This window comes from Aspergillus stella-maris, assembly GCF_047715825.1.
Source record: "Aspergillus stella-maris strain CBS 113639 unplaced genomic scaffold BDV14scaffold_54, whole genome shotgun sequence".
Classification (NCBI taxonomy): domain Eukaryota; kingdom Fungi; phylum Ascomycota; class Eurotiomycetes; order Eurotiales; family Aspergillaceae; genus Aspergillus; species Aspergillus stella-maris.
The window spans coordinates 200,268-218,305 of record NW_027396848.1 but is presented as its reverse complement, the minus strand read 5'-3'; the positions used below and the strand labels follow the sequence as shown (position 1 = coordinate 218,305).

General features: G+C 51.6%; 8 protein-coding genes across 8 annotated transcripts; 4 read left to right on the top strand and 4 right to left on the bottom strand.

Moving 5' to 3' along the window:
• The first annotated feature begins 921 nt into the window (after window positions 1-921).
• BDV14DRAFT_111070 (galactose mutarotase-like domain-containing protein) lies at window positions 922-2,490 on the top strand. Its single transcript, XM_073765680.1, has 2 exons — window positions 922-1,539; window positions 1,592-2,490. The coding sequence occupies exons 1-2, from the start codon at window positions 1,040-1,042 to the stop codon at window positions 2,097-2,099; spliced, it is 1,008 nt and encodes a 335-aa protein (XP_073625207.1). The 5' UTR covers window positions 922-1,039; the 3' UTR covers window positions 2,100-2,490.
• Window position 2,491: 1 nt separating this feature from the next.
• BDV14DRAFT_111143 (uncharacterized protein) lies at window positions 2,492-3,712 on the top strand. The gene is made up of 2 exons (XM_073765682.1): window positions 2,492-3,003; window positions 3,170-3,712. Exons 1-2 carry the CDS (start codon window positions 2,705-2,707, stop codon window positions 3,483-3,485), a joined length of 615 nt encoding a protein of 204 aa, XP_073625206.1. The 5' UTR covers window positions 2,492-2,704; the 3' UTR covers window positions 3,486-3,712.
• Window positions 3,713-4,475: 763 nt separating this feature from the next.
• Window positions 4,476-5,943, top strand: BDV14DRAFT_111074 (nicotinate-nucleotide diphosphorylase (carboxylating)). The gene is made up of 3 exons (XM_073765681.1): window positions 4,476-4,888; window positions 4,976-5,031; window positions 5,142-5,943. The coding sequence occupies exons 1-3, from the start codon at window positions 4,733-4,735 to the stop codon at window positions 5,890-5,892; spliced, it is 963 nt and encodes a 320-aa protein (XP_073625205.1). The 5' UTR covers window positions 4,476-4,732; the 3' UTR covers window positions 5,893-5,943.
• A 51-nt stretch (window positions 5,944-5,994) lies between these two features.
• Window positions 5,995-7,173, bottom strand: BDV14DRAFT_203063 (uncharacterized protein; the record flags this gene model as incomplete). The annotated part of the gene is made up of 1 exon (XM_073774197.1): window positions 5,995-7,173. The coding sequence occupies one exon, from the start codon at window positions 7,171-7,173 to the stop codon at window positions 5,995-5,997; it is 1,179 nt and encodes a 392-aa protein (XP_073625204.1).
• Window positions 7,174-7,515: 342 nt separating this feature from the next.
• BDV14DRAFT_178955 (putative isochorismatase family hydrolase) lies at window positions 7,516-8,403 on the top strand. Its single transcript, XM_073769664.1, has one exon. It carries the CDS (start codon window positions 7,638-7,640, stop codon window positions 8,322-8,324), a length of 687 nt encoding a protein of 228 aa, XP_073625203.1. The 5' UTR covers window positions 7,516-7,637; the 3' UTR covers window positions 8,325-8,403.
• On the bottom strand, window positions 8,383-9,711 carry BDV14DRAFT_203061 (serum paraoxonase/arylesterase family protein; the record flags this gene model as incomplete). Its single annotated transcript, XM_073774196.1, has 2 exons — window positions 8,383-9,345; window positions 9,400-9,711. The coding sequence occupies 2 exons, from the start codon at window positions 9,709-9,711 to the stop codon at window positions 8,383-8,385; spliced, it is 1,275 nt and encodes a 424-aa protein (XP_073625202.1).
• A 429-nt stretch (window positions 9,712-10,140) lies between these two features.
• BDV14DRAFT_191763 (uncharacterized protein) lies at window positions 10,141-15,920 on the bottom strand (the record flags this gene model as incomplete). Its single annotated transcript, XM_073771533.1, has 6 exons — window positions 10,141-11,373; window positions 11,421-11,632; window positions 11,692-12,466; window positions 12,672-12,811; window positions 13,933-15,254; window positions 15,310-15,920. The coding sequence occupies 6 exons, from the start codon at window positions 15,918-15,920 to the stop codon at window positions 10,141-10,143; spliced, it is 4,293 nt and encodes a 1,430-aa protein (XP_073625201.1).
• Window positions 15,921-16,370: 450 nt separating this feature from the next.
• Window positions 16,371-18,021, bottom strand: BDV14DRAFT_178948 (putative RNA binding protein Rnp24). Its single transcript, XM_073769663.1, has one exon. It carries the CDS (start codon window positions 17,974-17,976, stop codon window positions 16,858-16,860), a length of 1,119 nt encoding a protein of 372 aa, XP_073625200.1. The 5' UTR covers window positions 17,977-18,021; the 3' UTR covers window positions 16,371-16,857.
• Between the last annotated feature and the right edge of the window lie 17 nt (window positions 18,022-18,038).

Here is an 18,038-nt window from a genome sequence, read left to right as displayed (position 1 = left end):
ACGCTAAATGCTCCACTTTGGCACAACGGACCAAAATAACGACCTCAGCCGACCTGATCTCTCACGGAGAACGGATGCTGCGTGCTCCGCGGCGTCCGCACCGACCGATACGCCTGATTATTCAGGCAGAGATGGACTTGGGGTTCCTGATGGCGGGATGTCATATGTATTGAGCGTTGATCACCTGGCACTATGTACAGTACCAGCATACCGGAGGTGTCTTTTTCAAAGATCAAAACACGGCGTTTCAGGATGAGGACCAGATGAGTTCCCGAAGATCAGGGTGAGCCGTGAGGTGTTTGTTTGTATTGGTTGACTCGTTTGTTTGCAAGACGAGATCCGCTTACGCAAGGAACTGACAGACCCGGATCTGGATCTGGATCTTTTGTCATCGTCTGACTGAAAATGAGTAAGTATGGGTAGTGAGGCTCGGCGAGGACAGCGGAATTACGTATTGGTGTCACCTAAGGAGGTTTTAGTTGGGACTGGTTGTGCAGCATTGGTAGTCCGCGTTCCCACACAGAGTAGCTTCCAACTGGAAGCCTTAGGTAGCGTCCGCCCAGAGACACCGCGGAGGGACCGCGGATGAGACTTAGCTTCTATTTTATGCTTGCCTGGGGATCGGTGATATGTAATCGTGCTCAACTGTCAACTGCTTAGCGGCATTCGGAGAAATGTACCTGTGCCGACGTCCTAAACGTGGCTACGGGTCGCGGGGGTATTAAGATGTCCCTGATGGCACTGGCAGCACAAGCTCCCATCAGGTCCATCACCGAGTACAGCCATCGGCGGGACATTACCCGACGGCATTCAGGCTAATTAGAGCTTTCTACAGCTCCAGAATTAACCGCGAGCAAAAAAAGCCACCTATGGCAGGGTAAATGGAGCTCCATGGTGCAATGCGGGTAATATGCGGGGTAGAGCCCCTCCATAGCACCACCTATATCAACTCCGCTGGGACAACACTTCAGCAACATTTTGCCAACAACTATCTACGCACGCAGACAAACAACCCCTGCAGAACAAGATAACCAGCAAAATGGGCGACCAAACCACCGCGAAATTCTCCTCCCTCGCCGCCATAATCCAGGAATTCAATGTCGACGGCCAAAACATCGTGCAGGGCTTCACCAAGCGCGAGTACTACGAAAAGTACAACGGTCCCTGGTTCGGCGCCACAATCGGTCGCGTCGCGAACCGCATCAAGGGCGGTGTCATCAACAGCCTCAATGGGCGCGAGGTTAAGCTTGAGACCAACAATGGGCCGAATGCGCTGCATGGTGGCAGTCGTGGGTTTGGACGCCTGCAATTTGAGGGGCCGACGCTGCTGAAGCGCGATGGGAAGGATGCGCTGCTTTATACTTATTTCTCGCCGGATGGAGACCAGGGGTATCCTGGGGCTGTGGAGTTGCGGGTTTATTATGTTGTTAGTGAGGCTGTTGAGGAGGGGGTTACGAGGTCGGTTCTCAGTATTGAGTATGAGGCTGAGTTGGTGGGTGGTGATGTTGAGGAGACGGTTGTTAATATTACCAACCATAGGTAAGCTACTTTCTTATCCTGCTCTCTGAGGATAATTGCTAATTGTGTATAGTTACTTCAACCTCAGTGGCTCCAAAACAGCCAGCGCCGCCGAAGGCATAACCGCAAAGCTCTCAACACGCGACTATCTCCCGCTAGAAACAGGCATTCCCCTCGGCCATATCACCCCGCACTCAGTCGACACCACACAACCCTTCGAGTTCGGCCCCAGCAGCAACGCCTTCGACGACTGTTTCGTCGTAGACAAAGACCTCTCCTCTGTCACCATCGACACACGCAACCGACCTCTCAAACAGCTCGCTGAAGTCCGACACAGCGGCACCCTAATGAACCTACAGGTGCACAGCACCGACCCAGCCTTCCAATTCTACACGGGCGCATTCATCGATGTGCAGGAGGCGGATGGGGAGAATCCTGCCCGGGGACCTTGGGCTGGCTTCTGTATCGAACCGAGTCGGTACGTGAATGCGGTTAATGAGCCTGAGTGGCGGCATACGGTTGTGCTGAAGAAGGGCGAGAAGTACGGTAGTCGCATTGTGTATAAGGCGTGGAGAGGTTAGGTGCCGTTGCCGACTTGCCGGCTACATAACTACCTAGTACAATGTGCGATGCATCAATCACAGCATTCTGTTACAAATGCATTGGATATTCAATGGCATAGAATGCCGTTCCAACTGATCTGTCTCCGGTTTATTGTCTTCATACTCCATAATCTATGCAACTGTCATCTGACTCAATCAATATTGTCAAGCGGGCCTCGCCTAAAGCACGTATTTTGTAGACTTGTAGTAATCGCTCCACTGAGAGATTTTCTAGGCATCGCACTCGCACTCGCACTTGCAGTCAATAGCAGACCCGATTCCAGAAAGATATTGTAAGCAAGACCCCACTAATTATACCACGTTTTAGTTTTGCCCGCCTCAACCTCCCCTTTCTATCGGCATCAAGAGTCCAAGACTTGTCCAATGTTCAGAATCCCAAGCACCGCTCTTAGACTCTTACGTATGTGGCACGCCGTTCCTGGCGCCAAGGCTTCTCGAAAGCATCCATCGGCGATACCCTTACGGGCCTAGACTGTCGACAGAGTAGGTAGGTAGAACGCCAGAACTTGAAAAATACGCCCCGGATCTGGGGCGCCGATTGTTTGCGCTGCGTATGGTATTTTATGGTCTTACGGGCTACGGCGATCGCTCGGGGTTCAACTTTCAAGTTCACCACACTGCAGAGCTATGCAGGCTTAACTAAGTTTGTTTGTTTCTGCTCGGATCGGAGGAGGTTGGGATCCAGGGTCTGCGCCGCGGCGGAGTTGGTAGACTCCTCGACTCCTTGGCCCCCAGGTTCTGAGTCGAGTAGGTTTGCACTTCCATGTTTTGGTGGTTGGTCCATGCTGGGGGTGTTGTCGGCAGACTTAGCCTTCAATCAGATTTGGTGGTACCTATGGTGTTCTCACTTTCAGGGACAAAGGTGAGGTCATCCTCAGTTCGACCAGCTCAGCGGACGGATGAATTCAACCTCCGCTGCGGTGTTTCGGACATTACATCTGTCCTCTTCCTTGTCCTTTCCCTGTCTTAGTTCTCCTGAGTCCTGAATCTGCTCACGACGCCGCTGACACCTTGTCGAGCTCGGCAAGACTCTATTCTATGGAGTACAACTTCTTGGCCATGCGCTCGGTAACTGAGTACAGCTTTATAATCACTTACTCAGACAGCACTACAAAAGCATCAGAACTACTACCAGTGTACCAGGCATCTACTAACCCCACGGATGCAATACTTATTTCCGGCCTTAAGTCCTTCAATCTGAATCCCAGTCCAATCCAACGATCATCCGTCGGGCTTTGTGCTTCAAACGTTGCTTTGTCTGCGACTGCGATGCATCATTCCCATCCCATCATTTCCCGCTGCCGTTATGCGGGGGTCGACTGGAATTTGGATTTGGGTTGTTGACTGGGGTATTCAAGGGGAACTAAACTCCGGCTCAACACCATTACAATCACCTGGACCAACGAACCAGCTGCAGAGGGCCGTCTTGGGCGAGGATAGTTTGATTTTGGGAGTTAGTGCTGTTTACCCCGCACTTAATCTGGGCTTGTTTTGTCGTCTGTCATTGAGGGCAACCTTGATGCGCCAGCTTAACCAAAGCGAAGGGAAGGTTTCGCGAAAGGTCAAGGTGCTATAGTTTTGGCTCTAGCGTTGACCGTAAAATGGATAGTAACAGCAATTATTACCTTACTCGAGGTGATATGGCATGATATGTCACATGCCATGCACGGCCAACTTTGTCTTTGTCTTTGTCACTTTCGACTCCGTACTCCGGATACCTCTACCTTGCACGTCGCTAATGCTCAGTCCCAGACTTACGGCGGACAGTGGGTTACACAGCAAACGAACCTCCCTCATCTCAGCCCACTGCGTTCAATAGTTCCAAAACAACGGCACCAAATACGGAGCTCCCCAAGACAACAACAAGAACCCAAGCCTTGGCCGGTCCATGGAAGAAATGATGCTGCCTGAATGCCGCGCAAGACACAACGGGGCGGTGTTTGTCATGCGCATCCAAATCCCTAGCAACAACGATAGGTCTTATACAGAGTAAACGAGTCTTGCTCAGCCATAGAGGCAGTGCTCTGGGTATACACTCATCCACACATCCGAACCACTCACTGGTGCGCAATCGCATCCGGATCCGAATCCGAGGACTTATGCATAGAAGTTATAACGGGCGCTCAAATGCCGAGGGAAAACCAAGCACTCAGCTTATCCCTGTAGTCATTCACCGTTGACCGTATTCGTACCGGGCTAGCTTCCTTGGCTGCTAGAGTTTCCTATTCGCTACCGTTGGGATTCGTTTTCATTATACCTTGACTGTTGTTTTAGCTCTGAGTTTATGTTATGGATTTTTGTATCTTATACCCGCGACTGTACCGGTCTTTTCAAATACAACCTCCAGCTCGAGCTCCAGCTTCAGCTCCTCTACCTCCCTCAATCTTCAACCCATTGATACGGGTTAAGGTCATGTGACAGCGCCAATCTCCGGGCCTACCCGAGCCCGGAATCAAAGCACCCCGCTTGAACGCGGGGACAGTCAGGAAATTCGGAACAATCTCCCACTCCATTCCAGACCTATCTCGTCTATCTTCACTTCTTCCCCTCCACTCGACTCGAACCCAATCTCCTATACACAGTACGGCAACATGGCCTCAACCCACGGCGACCTCCGGCATCTCCTGCCGACATCCTACAAAAGGCTTATCTCCGAGTGGTTGGAGGAGGACTGTCCGAGTCTCGACTATGGCGGGTTTGTCGTGGGGGAGAGTGAGGGGGAGGCGAAGCTTTTAGGGAAGAGCGCGGTACGTTTACCTCTACCTTGGAATGATGCTGGGGAAACGAATTAAGTCAGTGAGCAGAATGGCTAATGGGCTTATTCGGCTGGACAGGGTATAATCGCCGGTGTTCCCTTCTTCGATGAAGTCTTCAAGCAACTCGGGTGCACGTACGTTCCTTTCCTTTCGCTTCCTTGTCCCTTCTTCGCAATTCCGTTCCAAGCCCAATCCCGTCACACCCAACCAATAAACAATCCTAACATGAATCCCTTACCTCCAGAGTCGAATGGCACCACCCCGAAGGCGCTTCCCTCCCCGCACAAGAAAAGACACACGTCGCCACAGTCCGCGGCCCAATCCGCAAAATCCTACTCGGCGAGCGCGTCGCCCTAAACATCCTAGCAAGGTGTTCCGGCATCGCAAGCAAAACGTCTTCCCTGCTGTCCATCCTTCGCAGCCACGGGTGGCAGGGTACACTAGCCGGCACGCGCAAAACGACGCCCGGATTCCGTGTCGTTGAGAAATATGGGATACTTGTTGGAGGCGCGGACCCGCACAGGCATGATTTGAGTAGTATGACTATGCTCAAGGATAATCATGTTTGGGCTTGTGCGAATAATGCTGCTTCTTCTACGAGCACGAAGACGAACGAGGGAGGGCAAGAGGGGAATATTGCGGCTGCGATTCCGAAGGCTGTTGCTGCTGCACGGTCCGTAGGCGGATTCTCGACGAAGGTTGAGGTTGAAGTACAGAGTGTTGAGGAGGCGAATGTTGCTATTGGAGCTGGGGTGGACGTCGTCATGCTGGATAACTTTGATTCGAACGGTGTGAGAGAAGCAGCGAGGCATTTGAAGGAATCTTGGGCGGAGAAGGGTAAGCCGAGGGGGACTTTCTTGATTGAGGTTTCGGGCGGGTTGAATGAGGGCAATGCGACGGAGTATGTGTGTGAGAATGTGGATATCCTGTCGACGAGCTCAATTCATCAGGGTGTGGGCATTGTAGATTTCTCGTTGAAGGTTTCGTTGCGGTAGTGGCTAAATTTCTTTCTAGAGGAGTCATAGATAGATGTACAAGTAGTGTATTGTATCATGTTACAGATTTTCCATCGTTGAGCTTGCCCTTGATTCACGAATTTATTTTGTCAACCACCACATCAACCATTCCCTCCTTACTGCATCGGCCTCATGTTCACTCAACCAGTCAGGAAACCCAAACCCGCCACGCTCCTCAACCGCAATCCTCACCTCCTCATCATTCAAAGCCCACACGCCGCCTCCCTCATTGATCAACTTATCATCGAGCTTCAAATACTCTACGTACTTCCGCAGCTTCGGCCGATAATAGGGTCCCGCCAAGCCCTCAAAGTTAGTCGTCTTCGCCAACCCAAATAGCACACAGGCTTCCATGCAATGCGAGTCCCAATCCTTAACCGAACTAGCGTCGCGAGTCATACTCCTCAGCATCTGCATCTGATTGCGCGAGCCAAATTCAAACGTCTCCTTTTTCCCCCTGTCCGCGAACATCTCTTCGAACGACTTCATGATTGGCGCGGTCCGCTTCATTCTCGCTTCGCGGTAATCATTCAACTGCTTCGGTATCCGACACGTATAAGGCGTGATTGTATTTCCCAACCACAAAACAAGCAGCGGCGTAAACTCGCCAAAGACAACTAGTATGAGCGTAAACGGGATCATCCGCCGGACATCATGCGCAGCGCGATGAACAAGCTGGAACGTCGCGCGACTCGTCCTCGTCTTGGTTCCGCCATCTTTTAAGAAGTATTTCGGGTCCGGCGCTGTCGGTAGGTAAGAGGGTATCCCCAGCGCCCTGCGGACCTCCAGCGAGGCGCGGTAGTTGTAGTACACGTTTTTCAGGCCCGTCTTGTAGAAGGCGAGGTATGCGCGGCCCTGCGCAAGCAGCCATGTGAATAGCGAGGAGTGTTCGGAGCGCGGAGGGACATGGGCGAGTTCAGCGGGGCGGGTTGATGCGGGTGGATTCACTTCGTAGGGATAGGGGTTGCCGGGGGAGGGAGCGACGTGTTGCGGTTTCGGTGGTCGTGTGTTCTTGCCTTTGTTGCTCTTCGAGGAGTACGTGCGGAGGGTAAGCGCGGAGTTGTAGCTGTAGCTGGAGCGGGAGCGGAGGTGAGACTGTTGGAGGAGTGAGGTGACTGTGAGGTGCGGGAGTGGTAGGTGGATATTCAGGCCAGAGAGACAAGCTCTCTGGATGGTTATCGATGTCATTGGAGGTGGTATTGTTGAAAGGATTAATTGGATACGTCGTTGGTCTGAAATCGGATTCTGGGCCAGGATCATTGGTGCCTGAGGCTGCATAAAATCTATGTACTTCGTCAAGATTCTGATGTAGACAATAACAAGATTATGCACTCCAGACTTATTCGATAGCAAGTGTATAGTACATATAGAGGTAAGAGGAGGGGAAGAATAATGGCTGAAGCTATTGAATGCACAAAGTAGGCCGGACTATCCTTGCTCCTTCCTAAACAGCACAGAACTGTATACAACTGCATTATGATTGAAAGACCTCCTATACAAACATTACTCCAGCACCTGAATTTCTATTCAGCCCACCAAAAGATTGTCTAAACCAACATTGCCAGTGAACCAAACATCCCATAATGTAAGCCGCTTATAAATGGAACCCATACCATAAGCCCTAGTGACTCATTCCTTATAAAGCTAGCTTCTATGTACGGAGTTAATTTACCTCAAATTTGCATAACCACCACAACCACTGCACACAAAACCTCACCTTCAAGATGTCTCTCTCCTTGAACACCCCAACAGCCCTCCTTCTAATCGACAACCAACAAGGCTTCGCCGTCGATCCAACCAAGCCTTCCCACTGGGGCACCGCACGCTCAACCCCTTCTTTCGAAACAAACCTCAAGAACCTCATAGCCTCCTTCCGGTCTGCAAAATCTAGATATCCCGAAAGACATCTGGAAGTAATACATGTCTTCCACTCCTCACTACAGCTCGAGTCCCACTTACATTTGTCTTTCGATAACGGCCGCGGAATCCAACCAATTGAGTTTGCGAAACCTGCAAGTGATGACTCGGAGAAGGTGATTTGGAAGAGCGTGAACTCGGCGTTCATTGGGACGGAATTAGAGGGTTATCTTCTGAAGCAGGATATAAGGCAATTGATTTTAGCCGGGTTAACGACAGACCACTGCGTCTCGACGACTACAAGGATGGCGGCGAATTTGGGTGTTGTTGATCGGTTTCCTAAGGGGAAGCCGGTGCTGAACTCTGATGGGAGTCATGAAGATGTTGAGGTTGACAAGGGGAGGATTGTACTTGTTGGTGATGCGACTGCTACGTGGGCGAAGGGGGAATTCGATGCTGACACTGTGCATGCTGTTTCCCTGGCGAGTTTGGATGGGGAGTTTGCGGATGTTCTGAGCACAGAAGAAGTTGTGGGTGCTTTGGAGGGTGTATAGATCTATTCCTATCATTGTATAGCTGTATAGACATCTAGCTAAGTCTAGAAGAAACCAATCAAAGCTGCACCTTAATAGCAATACTCTCCGGCGAAATAAACCCAGTAACAAACAACCAAGCCTCCTTCACACCACCCGTAGTAGCAGGGTCAACAGGCACGAGCAGCGCCGCACTAGACGACCTAATATTCGACCCATCGTCCTCGAAAAGAACCTTGGTCTCCCACTCCTGCGAACCCGCCTTCTTGCGCACATACCAGACGATAACAGCCTCCGTTGCCTCAGGATCACTAGCCGTCTTCATCATATCAATTGCACGACGCAGTCCACCAAAGACGTACCCGCTTGCATCGTCGTCGGCGGTAGCGTAGGGGTCGGCGAAGTAAGAAGGATTATCAATGGTGGAATCGACGGCGATTTCCCCCTTGACAGATAAAGTCCGTCCATCTGCTGAAGGGACAGTCCGCTTCGTAGTACCGCCCAGCACGCTTGAAACCAGGATCTCGTCGTTCGGGCCATGGCCCAGGCCATTTGCAGCCCAGAGGTTTGGAAGCGCAACGGTGGCATTGACACCCGCGGACGCATCACCCGATACACCAGTAAGTCTATCAACCTGCACATGGATAACATTCGTCCACTTAAGCCAAGGAACCATATCCTCGACCTGACGGAGTCGTCCATGTTTATAATAGTGATCATTAGTAACATAGAAAGAATTCGGGCTCGCAGCATAAAGATCATTAGGCGTTTTCACAAGCTCATGCTGGACAGAGCGGACATGCCGAACAGAGTTGGATTTCAAGACATGGTGGAAGATTTCAACCTGGGAGCGCGCTTTGGGGATATCTGTTTCTGTCGATGGGTCTGCAGTCAAAGCCGAGACGTACTCTGGGTTCGCGAGGTGGTTGACTGCAAAGATGTAGACTGCGTCGGACTTCTCTGGGTCCGTGATCACGTCTATACCGTGTGTTACGAATGGGCCGGCGAAGTTTTCGAATTTGAGGCGGTGGGATTTGAGCGTCTACCAACCACCTTTAGCACTTCCCTTCTGATCTAAATAGAGGATTGAATTTACCTGCGGACCAATGATATGGATTGAGCCCGTTGTATCAGGGAGCTTGTCGAAGTGGCCGAGCGGAGGGAACCAGGCGAATCGAGGCAAGATCGAGTCCTCGCATGCTGCAAAGATCACATTACCAGGGGAATAGTAATGGATATCCTCGCATTGCATGGTATCCTCGATTTTGTGGATTCCTTCACCCGAGGATACAAAATCGGGACTTCGATGAACACCGAGGACTGTTAGGTGGTGGTTGATGGCATTGTAGAAGTATGGCCCAACAACTGCCAACGCAACGAGTGTTAGTGAGAATACGGAGATGGCCATGGTTGCTGTGGCCTTGAGTGAGGAAGAGAGATGAGAAAAAATTGTAGGACAACAAAGAAGACACTCATGACGACAATAATTGTGGACCGACTGAGGGGAAGCTTTACTCTGTACCTCGGGACTTTGGGGATCCACGACGATCTGGCGGGGAGCTAGTCAGAGTGGACTGAAAACTACAGAGATGAATCAGAATAGTAGAGTGCGTACGGTGGTGCAAAACAAAACATTCGCTATCCAATTTAAAAAGAGGCGAGATACAGCTAGATGAAGCGCCACATCCTTGGTCAAGCTTTGAGCTTGCAAAACATGTAGACGTTTCGTAAAAACACAAATTAATTCATCTTTCCCTATCCATTTGTCCTTGAATAATCCCAAAATCCAAAGCAGGCAGTAGTCATTTTTCGGTCATAATTTTGCTGGTTGCAATAACTAATGACGAGAAGAAGTGGCGTCCATGAACTCTTGGTCGCTAGCATCAAGGATATCATACTCCTCGTCGGTCAAGAAGCCGGCCTCGGTCTCGGTCTCATCATCCAATGTCAGGCTGGCCACATCGTCGAGAACATCACGGTCGGAAGTGTTGGCCACGGAAGGTGCAGCTGGTGGGGCAGCGACTGCTTCATGGGTGCTTGAGGCTGGTGACTCCTTGTCCAGCTTAGGGAAGACCATCTGACTTCCTGAGACCTCAGAGTTGTCAGCGGTAGCAGGCTCAAACTTCTTCTCCTCAACGGCAACTTCACTGGCGTCATCGAGATCCATCAGGTTCTCTCGGACTTGAACATCACACCAAAGCCTGTGGCCAAAGGGTGTGCCGTTCGCAAGCTTCATGCGCCAGTAGGAGATCGCAGTTCCAATGCGCTTGGGCGTCTTCAGAGTGACGGTGAACTCGGCACTTTGGCCGGCCTCCAACGGCTTAGAAAGCTTGTTGCTCTCCATGGCAGCAGTGACTTCTTCCAGGCTGCTGGGCTGGTTGGTGTCTACGTTGAACATGGAGTCGCCGCCGACGAATCGAACATTGCTTCCAGCAGGCCACGCAAGTGGACCAGGATTGTACAGTTTCCACGTCTGCTGGAAGACCTGGTTACGACGCATGACCGTGCCGTCGGCGACAGTGTCCTCAAGGAAGAATGCCTGGTAGTCCTCTTCCGAGGCTGGCTCCTCCACCTTGACTGAGACAGGGGTAGGCTGAGGCTCTTCCTTCACAACCGGTTCAGGCTTAGGAGTCTGCTCAACTGGGACTTGAGTAGAGGTAGATCTTTGAGTACGATCGCCTAGGGAGCTGGTCGACTTGTTGAAAATGTTCTCGTGGACCGTGCTCACAGAAACACTGCGAACGGGCGTCTTGAGCATGACCATAGGGTGGGTGCGGTTGTGTGTGTTGGATGGGTGGATTTCGCACTTGGCACAGAAGTCTGTATCGTGACAGACGGAGCACTTGTAGCGGACACCAGTAATGTACCCGGACCTAAGCTTCTCCTTGCACAGAGGACCATCGCAGAAGACTCCAAAATGCACCTCGTGGGACTGCAGCGGCTCGGAGATGGCTGTGTAAAGGGGTGCAAAGCGGTGTCCAGGGTGGGTTCGAGACGCCGACAGGTGGCACTCGGAGCAATAATCCCAGTCAGGGCAGGTGAGACATTTGTGGCGAACACCAGTGATGTGCTACAAAATTAGCAAGGGCATATAATATTTGACGGATAGGGACTTACGTTTTCACAACCATCACAGATGGCTGCATGGTGGTAGCCACGGCCGGGTTTGCAGCGAGATAGAACAAGGTTCTTCAAGCCAGCATCGTGCTCTCCGAGCAATACAAAAGTGTGAGAGGGGTGGTGACCATGCTTGTGACCAAGGACGCAAGTGGTACATAGGTCGAAGTTCTCGCAGTCGGCGCAAGAGACCATTTTTTCCTCATCATACTCTGCAGACAGTTGGCACTTAGAATTAAAAAGAAGATAAAAAAAATAACAAGTTGCATACCTTTGAGACAGTTGTTACAGATACGCTCCTCGGCGGCGGGCTCCTCGATTGGCTCGGGAACCCTTTCCGGCTCTGGCTTTGGCTGCGAAACCTCTTCTTGATTTTGAATCTTGTGCGACGCGAGTGTCTTGGTTGTGCTGTTGGTGATGATGCCATCCTTGACAAACCGGCGGACTAGCCAGTGGTCCTCACCAAGGCAGTTGACACCAGAGTCAATGCACTGAGGGCAGAGGTCATAGTCGCCGTCGGCACACGTATTGCAGTGGTAGTGCTCGTTGGGAATGGGGCGGCCACAGTGGTTGCAGTCAATGCAAAAGACACCAGCAACAGAAGTGTGCGAGACGATTGGGGCACTAGGGTCGTCGGAGCCTGAGACGAACTCTCTGTGGTTTGCGGGCTGCGACTCTTCCATCTCGGTAGTCGACCACTGTGGGTACTCGACGTCAGACAATATGGTCCTTTCAGCGCTCTCTGGCAGAGTTGTAGCTAATGTGGTAGCACTGGCGTTCGAATCGGCTTCCTTTGCAGGAATTGGAGAACTCAGCACTGTTTCCAGATAGCTGTATCTTGCTGGCCCCTCGAACTCTGACGATTGGGCTGCAGGCTGTTCAACAGTAGCTTTAATACGCAGCTTCAACTTGGCCTTTGCAGCACGATAAAGTTGCTTGAACACTGCTGGATTGTTGCTGTCAAGCTGAACATAGGAGCTAGCACTATCGGAATACCGCTCGAAGATGACGTTGGTATCCGCCGGGATGCCAAGCAGTTGGCGCAGCTAGTGGGCGAATAGTCAGTATTGCGTGGGAAGTATGGTGTTGGGTGATTTGTCTCCTTTTTGACAATACAGACAGGCAGCTCATAGAGTATATAAGGAGTAAGGGGAGTGCGAGACCAGAGATAAAGATGGCCGATGAAAGTACGGTGAGGAGGAACAAAGGGTCGAAAGCCCCGGCTAGAGCTCAAGTGGAGACGGAACTTACATTCTGGGGTAAAGTACGAGCTCCCAGGTCTCTCAGGGGGATCTTGAAGCGTCTGGTGTGGTCATCATAGGTAACCTTGACCGTGATCAAAGTGGCTGGTCCGACAGGAGTTGCAGCTGGAGCGGACATGATGGCGTGCCCTCGAGTGCTTGCTCGCCGGGCGGGTAGCTATGGATGCTAGCTTCAACGAGATAGAGCAGCGGAGGTGTGGAGACAAGCTCGCGAGGTGAAGAGCAAAAAGGAAAGCAAGCAGAAAGGCAACAGCGAGATAAGAGTAGATGAGAGAAGATTAAGAAGAAGATGAGGAGGCAGCAGGAGATGACGAGGATGAGGCGAGGCAGAGGAGAGGATGAGGAGGAGAGAAGCGAGAGTTGAGGCTTATAATTGGCAGATAAGAAAGATGCCTGGACGGACGGCGCTGTTGCTGGTCACCTGCTCCTGATGCTGCTTCCGGAGGCGGTGAGCCCTGCTTTCTTTCACTGTGAACTGTGAATCATGCACTTCCTGGGCCTCCAATAAGATTGACCTTCACTACGTCAATAGTGCTCGAGAACCGAAATGAACTGAACTGATTTCTGAATAATCACTATAATCACTATTACATTCCTTATTCTGCCTCGGAAAATAAGAGCCTTACCCCATAAACACAAATAGTGCATCCAGAAAAAGCAAATACGCAATGATGCAAGCGGCGGACATACGAGCAGCTATATCCGATGCGCATTCGCCTCTCCCAAGGCTGCCTCGGGCGTGGAACGTCGAGTTACGAAGCCAAAAATTGAATCAGGCTGCACAACCGGGGCAAGCTTATGGCAAAGTTGCATAACATTGTAATTTCAAAGATATCAAAACGCGCTTCATACAGACAACAAAGACTCCTAGACTAAAACAAAGAAAGAATAATCAAAGCTCGCTAGAAATGCATCAAATCCTAATCTAACGACGATCAAGTAAGACCGGATACCTAGAACAAGAATGTCCGGCAGAAGAAACCCGGAAACCAAAAACGAGCCGTGAATTTTTGTGGAAATGTGGCAGAAGCATCGAAAAACAATCAAAGAATGAAAGCGCCAAAAAGCGAGAGATCGTTGTATAAGAGCTAGTCGTCAGACGGCATCAAAAATAAGAATATGAAGGATGAAAAGCGTTCAAATGCTGCTCTTTTTCGGTTTCTCGGTTTTCCTTTTTTTTGTCCTCCCTCAAAGCTACTGTGGGGTATAATAAACGCCCTGGGGCTGAGGGTAATGATAGTACGTCGTACCAGGTGTCATCATCCCACCCATGCCGACAGCGCCACCCGCCGGGGTTCCGCCGTACGTTGCTCCTGGATACATTTGTGAGGCGTCGAGATAATAAACCGTGCCGCCTGATTCATGTGCAACCGTGCCAGCCTGTGACCCTGGATCTGCTGGCGTGTGCGTGCCCGGCACCATGTACGGAACGTTTTGACCTCCAGGGTATGGAGCGCCTGCTGCCGTCCCGATGCCGTTGTAGGGTGCATATTCTGTGCCCGAAACAGGGTAATATACAGGCCCTGGTTGATACGGACTTGGGTAGTATGACTGAGGTGGCTGGAATCCATACGATTGGAATGGCGGCGCATGAACTGCGCGTTCAGGTATCTGTGATAGAGGGGTTGCAGCTGTATGGGCTGGCGGCGGGTAGTTTGTAGAAGCATCGGGACCGTAGACAGAGCCATTGCCAGGCATGGGGACCTGATGATGGAACGGCTGTTCCGGCTGAGCCTGCGGCGGAGTGACGAAACTGGCTGGGGTTTCAATGTCAGCCAAAGAGACAGCCTTCTGCGGGCGAGGCTGGTGCATTGGAATGGGCGCAGGGCGGCTCTCACGCCAAACAGGCTGTTGAGGCTGTGGTGGGGGAGGAGGGTAGGGCCCGGCTGGGGCCATAGACCCCGGTATATTGGCTCCGGGGATCCGTGGTGGTGGCAGGCGAACAACGGGCTTTCCACTCTCGGCAGTTATCACTGTGTGCCGTGAAATGACCGATGCTGCCGGTGAGTGGTACTCGTCGTGGGAGGGAGGCTTGCCGAATGAGGACCTCCGACTCATAGCGACGCTGGGCGTATAGGTAGAGCTTGCATAGAAGCTAGGGCGACGCCCTTGGTAGAACCCTCCTCCTCCTCCTCGGCCACGCCCACGGTAAGCCTGCTGGTTGGGTCGTTGCGCTCGCGGAATGAAGACAAACGATCGCTCCGTTGCGGGGAAGATGTATCTAGCTGCCTGACCAGGAACCGAGATTCTGACAGGCTTGTCCCGACGCAAGGGAGGCCGATGTTCTGGTAGCCGGGTATAGTGCTTTTTGTCGATGGCAGGGAAGCTTATCGGTTTGCTCATGCCGGGCAGACGCACGGTAACAGGCATTTTCCCAGTAACCACGGTTGTTGAAAAAGCCCGGTTGGGGGTAGATGTATTCGGCGCGGTAGGCACCGTCGTGGGAAAGTGCCTTTGAGGGAATGTCGGGGCAGTCGTCGAGGGTATCGGTCGTCTAGGTGTAGGTCGTTCATCTCCAGCAACTGTCTCATGGAGGTCATGTGTCCACTGTCCTTCGGTGGTGACATCTTTCCTAAAAGGGAGAATTTAGAACTACCCCTAGAATGCTACTGCTGGGAAATACTTACTTTCGAACATTGCCATCCACAATAAGACCGTAGGGTCTAGACTTTGGCTTGTTGGAAGGTTTATGACCATTTGCTCCGGATTCCGACGAACGCTTGTCATGGAGGAAGAAGCTACCCCGCGTAGGTACAACAGTCGGATGTTCGCCCTTCCCTTTGCCGGACTTTTCGTTGTCAAGCCGTTTCTGTTCTGTCCTCGTCTCGCTGGGTGGTGCAGAGGGCGTTCTTCTGGGCTCTCGCCTCGTCTCGTCGAAGCGTAACTCGGCAACATCCTTCGCATCGCCCGATATCCCCAGCCCATTTATCATTGCATCCGTGTCAGATGTAGGGACCGTTAACGTGGCTTTCTTGGGAGACGCTGAATGACGGCGGCGTGGGCCTTCACGCACACGACCATTAGGTTGTTGACTGTTCGGAGTGTCGACCGGCACATTCTCGTCCTCGCTCTCATCACTCCCTTCTCCATCGGCATCATCGTCATCCTGGTAGCTGATGACTGAGCCCTCGCTCAGAGAATCGTCCTCTACCTCACCATCCACGGAGCCTTCTTCCTCGCCCTCATCTTCCCGACGTCTTCGGCGACTCGCTCCGATATTCTGTCGACGAGGGGCCATTTAGAAGCAAATGTGATATAAAAAAGCGTATATAGACGGAGTTGAAACCGAAAGGTGTGTAGGACGAAGCGTTGGAAAGGAGAATCCAGGAATGGGTGCACCGACCAGCAGCGGAGAGACAGGCGGGTTGAGGACCAGGGCGGGATGACGAACTCCAAACAAAAACGAAGGGGTAACACCAGGCCAAGAAAGGAAAGGAAGGGGCTGTATATAAACTATAAGAAGGGAAGCAAAGTGCACCCTAAAAGAAGAAGGGGGGCAAAGGAAAGAAAAGCCGAACAGACGAGCAGACAGGAAGATTTGATGGTTTGGAGCGTCGAGGCATGACATCGAAGGAGATGTGAAGCATCCCAACCCGGTTAGCGCGGCCTAAACACCTCAGCGATTCTAGAACCGTTCCGAGTCGCAGCGCTGAGAGCTAGAAACTCTGAAGATATCAACGCACCAGCAGGGACTTGCTTGCGACCATAGACAATGTATGAAAGGCTGCGCTCAGGCTGTCAACAGCATCCTTGCAACCCAGAGACCGGCGGGTATCTACATTTGTTTCCCTGGAACCGCCGGAGCTACTTGTTCCTTTTTTTCCATGCCACGACGCCCGTAATTGGGTTCTCAACAGCGATTGCGTTCCAGTCGATCCGCGCTTACTCAGTCAAGATACAATCAATATGCCTCTGCTATCTACGTAACCAAAAGTCGTACGACCGACCAGTGAAATAGCCACGGGTGTTTGATGAAGACGCTGGATAACATGTGTCTAGGAAGTCCATTTCTTGGGTATCAGTGATTTTGCGCTCTCTCGTGCCACGTCGAATTGCCGAATACAGCATGTCTCGCCCTGCAGGTTTAGATAACAAACATCCTTCTCGCATGCGCTATTTGAGACTGTTGAAACAGCCCACGGTAGGTTTTATGCAGAAATCTGACATGAAGTTGTTCAGTCGAACGTCGTCTTCTTTCCCTTGCCTTCAATAATGGCACCACTCAGCTTCTGCACGGTTGATGAGTCGTATCTGGAGTACTCCGGCTTTGCTTGTCTAAGCTTCGCAGGCTTGCTGTATTGAGGCTTTTCTTCAGGTGTAACCTCCTCGAAATCTGCGGGCTCCTCCTCGTTTCCTGCTTCCCTCTTCTTTCCTTCTTTACCAAACCGCTTATTGTAACGAGTCGTTGCATCTTCGGCGAATTCGATTCTCATGCGGCGACCGTAAATTTGGTTGACCCAAATCTTTCTCCGTTGCGGCTTGAGAGGCTTCTTCTGCTTTCCTGACTCTGACTCTGATTCCTCCTCCTCTTCGGGCTCTTCCGTAACAATCTTGAAACCTTTCACTGCGATCCCGGCGGCTTCAAGATCTTCAAATTCAACCCAAGCATAGCCCTTGCATTTCCCGGAATCTTCAAAGGTAGCCAAGTGTACATTTGCAACGGTTCCACATTTCGAAAAGTGCTCTTCAAGAAGCTCTTTTGTTGCGTCGAAGCTGAGGTTACCGACGAAGACACGCTTAGACGGCGGCCGGCCTGATGCCGCCGCAGCGGTAGAATCCTGTCCTGCTTCTTTTGATTTTTCTGGTCGGCCCTGGAAGCTCGTGGCATCCTTGATCAAGACACGGCGCCCAGCTACCAATTGCTCGCTCAGTTCCAGTGCTTCTTTGAGAGCCTTTGGTGTGGAGAAGTCGACGTAGGCAAATCCCTTATTTTGAGCCCTTGAATTCTTGTCGGACGGTTTAGGGAGGTTGATTCGGGTAATGGTAGCATCTGTAAACGAGCAATTGGTGGTGAAGAACCGACGCAGGTCATCTTTCGTAACGGAGAACGCCAAGTTTCCAATCCAGATACCGTATTGTGAGCGCTTCTGGGTAGCGGACTCTGCGTTGTTTTCGGGATTGATGTTGGCGGCAGGTTTCGACTCATCAGTGTCCTTTGCATCGGCATCGCCAGCCTTCTTCTTAGCCTTTCGCAAAGCCTTCTTCGAGGGAGGTTCAGGCGCAGAGACATCGATCTCGATCTCTGGGCCGTCAAGCAGCTTGCGCTTCTTCTGGTTTCCTCCGATAGCCGCCATTGTCACTGGCTCAAATGGAAGAAGTGATAAAAATATAGAAAAGCGATTTGTAGTCGAAAAAG